Source organism: Vollenhovia emeryi, unplaced genomic scaffold (genome assembly GCF_000949405.1).
Source record: "Vollenhovia emeryi isolate VEMERY1.0 unplaced genomic scaffold, V.emery_V1.0 DF939160.1, whole genome shotgun sequence".
Classification (NCBI taxonomy): Eukaryota; Metazoa; Arthropoda; class Insecta; order Hymenoptera; family Formicidae; genus Vollenhovia; species Vollenhovia emeryi.
Window position 1 is genome coordinate 1,610,595 of NW_011967206.1, and position 4,099 is coordinate 1,614,693.

Genomic DNA, 4,099 nt, shown 5'->3' on the forward strand with positions numbered 1-4,099 from the left:
TATTGGAAATTGGGGCTAATTTTTTTATTACATCGGCTCTTCATATTATCTGCGGTAAAGCATTTAGAAATAGTACGCGTAAGGTGTGTAGAAACAACACACCATAATGCCGGTGAAGTTGGCATATCATTTCCCAGCAGATCAAAAATAAAATGGAGTTCTTTTCAATCCAAATTTCATATATAATTCATTAAAATATGATTAATTAGTTCTTGAGTTATAGACATTTGTAATTTTTGGAAATCATTATTAAAGAAAATTTGCGATAGTTAGAGTGACCACAGACATTTCTAAAAAAAATTCAAAATTAAAAAACCTTTTACCGGTCATCGCCATATTCAAGAGGTATGCCTGCCCCCCAAATTTCATCTATTTTAAGAATTTTTTTGGTTTTTTGGTTTCAGATCAACTGACAAGGCTGAGGAACGCCCCGCGCACGCACACCTCTGCTGTATGCGGCTTCATTCATTGGGACCTGGAGCCACCATTAAAAAAAATTTTTTTTTTAATAATTCAGAAGTACTCTACATTTATGTGTGAATAAAAGCCGCAAAAAGTTTTTCCGAAATTCATTTATTCTCTATAAAAAAAAATTCCTGAAATTGAGGCATTTTTGGGGCCTGAGAATGAGAACCTGGCCTTAAATGTAAATGACGAGCCTCTGCCATCTGTTGAACGCTCGAGGTATTTAAATGATAAAATAAAAGGAGTACAATTGGAAAACGATGAAGATGCGACTAATGCTGAAACCGACGAAGAAAGAGAATTCGATGCAGGAAAAAACCCCGAAGAAAATGAAGTTATGAAAGTAGGCTGGAAATTGTGGAGTGATCAATTGTATAACGTAGCATTGGATATTGCTAATCAGTCGACTGAGGGCGACATGATTAATGCATGCTATAATGAAGACTTCGCGAAAAAACTGAAAAGGTAGGAGTTCCCCTAAAGGTGCAATTTCATGGACGCTAGAAACCAGCGGCAAATGAGTTCTAGTGACTTCTCGACGTAGGGGGGAAAAAGTTGAAACTGTCTCAACATTTTCAGTGTGCCGTGGTGTGACTGGGTGTCGCAAGGACTGCGTTCAGAAACACCACCCGAGTACGCCAGCGTATTATTCTATCCTTGTTGCTCACCGTATGTTAAACAAGGATAAAATGATACTCTGGGGTACTCGGGTGGTGTTTTTGAACGCAGCCAGCGGTGGTTTCACGACGCTCATATTTTGCAGCTACTTCTTCTTCCCTAGGCGAGCGGTAAATTTAGTCACGTGACTATATTTGACGCTAAATCGTAGCGTCAATGAAATGGGACCTTAACGCCGGACGGCACCTAGCGCCGGACATGCCCAATATCTATGCATGTACAAACGCGATCGTGGCGCTGCCATGGCGGAAAGGTAGAGGGAGGTGAGCGATAGTCGTGCACGCAGTAACACGCCTCAGCCTTGGGCGGTAAACAAGACAGAGCTGTCAATTGTTGCGTTCAGAAGGAAAAGAGTGTATTGAAAGATAGCGGCCGCCAGCTCCGACAGGGCGAGCCGGCCCTGGCCGAGCAGGCGGATGAGCGGCCCAACCGAAACGGCCAAAAACACGGGTACACGGGTTCACGTGGAAAACGCGTGAACACCGTCGAGAAGCTTCGACCGGCGGGTCGAAGCGCAATAAGCGAGCGAAACGCGACACTCGCCGTCGGGACGGAACGTGGCACGCGTCGCTACGCTCCGCGAGTGTTCTCAGTTAAAGTGTTACAGTTCTACCGAAAATTAAACGCCTTAGTTGATCTCTACTGAGTGATCTCTTTTCCCCTCTCATAATCCCGGCCCTCGGCAACGGCCACCTCGCCCGGCGAAATAGACGTAAGGTCGGCGGGAAACCTCCTTACAGTATCGCGTAAACTTGAGACGAGTATACTACGAAGTTCCTGTGACTAAATATTTATTCACGTTGTTATAAAGTGATTTGGTAAGTACTTTTTCAATTACGTCAGTGATTTTTGTATGAAGAGATAGAGTTTAATAAATATATATTTTTATTTTGACCATTAGCTGTCCCCTGGTACCGGACAGAACACTATCCCATAATGCCGGACAATGAAAACGTCAATGCTATGTGTCTATGTTTATTCTGAAGTATAATATTTTGTTTTCAGAGGACAGAAGAAACACCTTGGAGACATGGAAAATAAAAAGAAAAGAGCATGGGATCAGGATAACTTAAAAATTGCTCTTGATAAAGTTATATCGAAAAAAAATGAGCCTGAGAGAAGCTTCGAAAAAATATGATATTCCTAAAAGCACTTTACACGATAAAATTAGATGTCTAAAATCCGGCGAAGAAATATCATTGCAGATGAAAGAGATTTGACTGTATATATATATAATATAATCGGAGACTCGCTGGTGGAGAGTCTGGTAGGATGAGATTCGGGCACGGCAGTTAAACACAGTTCGACACGACTCGCACTTCACATAAGCTTTATTTAACACGACTGTATGCTGTTCGCATATACAACGCACTTTACAGTTATCTATTACACTTCGGTTATACGACGCGACTCGTCCTGGCACGGTCTTACGCCGGGCAGGTCTCGACAAAGAGTACGGCTTGCGATTCGCGCCGAAACCTGCCGGTCTTGCTGTCACGCCGATAGCGCGTGGTGACAGCGTGTAGCCCTGCGCGTATATCGTTCGCGCAGTCCGTCGTTGGTACTCAGGAGCATCTATAATTTTTAGTGCCCCTTTCACAGCCTAAGATTGGTAGGTTCACTAAAACATTCCCACCAGAATATGAAGAACAATTAGTGAACCATGTGAAAGACTTATCGAATCGATGTTTGCCACTGATGAAAAAAGAATTTCTAAAGTTGGCATATGACTTAGCAGTAGAGCTAACGATAGGTTCGTGCTTCAATATCTACAACGTATCGATGATAAAGCTTCCTCATCGTTTCAACACTGAAAAAGGAACAGCTGGTAAACATTTTTACTATGACTTTATGCCTAGACATTCCGATTTATCACTAAGAACACCTGAGTCTACGAGTGTGATGCGAGCTGTAGGTTTTAATAAGCCACAGGTAGATTTGTTCTTCTCAAATCTTGAAAAACTCATGAATCGGTATAATTTTCCTTCATCTAACATATTATATATAATTTCCCAAAAAATACTAAAGTTATCTCTGTTTCCCGATGCTGCAAAGAAGCGTTCAGAATCAAGGAAGAGAAAATCCGAAAAAAGTGCAATTCTCACTTCATCTCCTTATAAAACATTGGTTGAAGAGAAAGAGAATGAAAAGAAAGCAAAAGAATCGAAGAAAAACTTTAGACAGAAGTCTAAAAAAACTAATCGACCTGGCAAGATAAAGAAAAGCAAAGCACTGACACCGACAAATCGGAAAATCAAAATATTACCGATGTTCACGAATTCTCAAAAGTTGAATGTAATTCTGAAGCTACAGAACTGCAAGATACCGGAGAGGTAGACGATCCCCAGTACACAACCACTGCCACTGCCTAGAACTCTTCGGAAAATGAATAAATATATTCAGAGCTCTACGAGAAATATTTTAGAAGGACCGGAACTCCGACTTTCCGAGCAGCAGAGCACACTTATCTGCTTAAAAATGGATTTTTCGGGGATTATGAATTATTAAAAAGTAACAGAGACTTGCCACTGCCTAAAATTCTTTGGAAAATGAATAAATGTGTTCAGAACTACACGAGAAATAGTTTAGAACTCGTAGAACGTATCGAAAATCCGTCAGCGTCTTAGTGTTATGATAAATACATCTTTTTTTTCTATCGGCTGTTTTTTGTATAAAATCGCCAGAACTATTATTAAAAAGTATCAAGAACTACAGAACTCGACTGCATGCGATAAGAACTCCATTTTATTTTTGATCTGCTGGGAAATGATATGCCAACTTCACCGGCATCACACCATAGACGTATTGAATAACACACTTTAGGTGTATTCCGTACTTACACACGTTAAAACGTGTAAAATATGTCTACACACAGAGAGTAACACACGTAAAACCTATTAAAACAACACACTTGTTTTTGCAGTGTAGTTGTCGCGGTAATACAAACTCATATTCT

At 40.8% G+C, this 4,099-nt stretch overlaps 1 protein-coding gene across 1 annotated transcript; it reads left to right on the forward strand.

The window, feature by feature from the left end:
• The first annotated feature begins 248 nt into the window (after positions 1-248).
• Positions 249-3,837, forward strand: LOC105564741. Its single transcript, XM_012017363.1, has 3 exons — positions 249-1,961; positions 2,149-2,348; positions 2,746-3,837. Exons 2-3 carry the CDS (start codon positions 2,250-2,252, stop codon positions 3,478-3,480), a joined length of 834 nt encoding a protein of 277 aa, XP_011872753.1. The 5' UTR covers positions 249-1,961; positions 2,149-2,249; the 3' UTR covers positions 3,481-3,837.
• Positions 3,838-4,099: the final 262 nt, after the last annotated feature.

Excerpts from the sequence above, each read along its gene's own strand:
- LOC105564741 (XM_012017363.1), top strand. The coding sequence starts at position 2,250 with ATGAGCCTGAGAGAAGCTTCGAAAAAATATGATATTCCTAAAAGCACT. Across the intron at positions 2,349-2,745 it reads GCGAAGAAATATCATTGCAG|CCTAAGATTGGTAGGTTCAC; the intron begins ATGAAAGAGATT and ends CCCCTTTCACAG.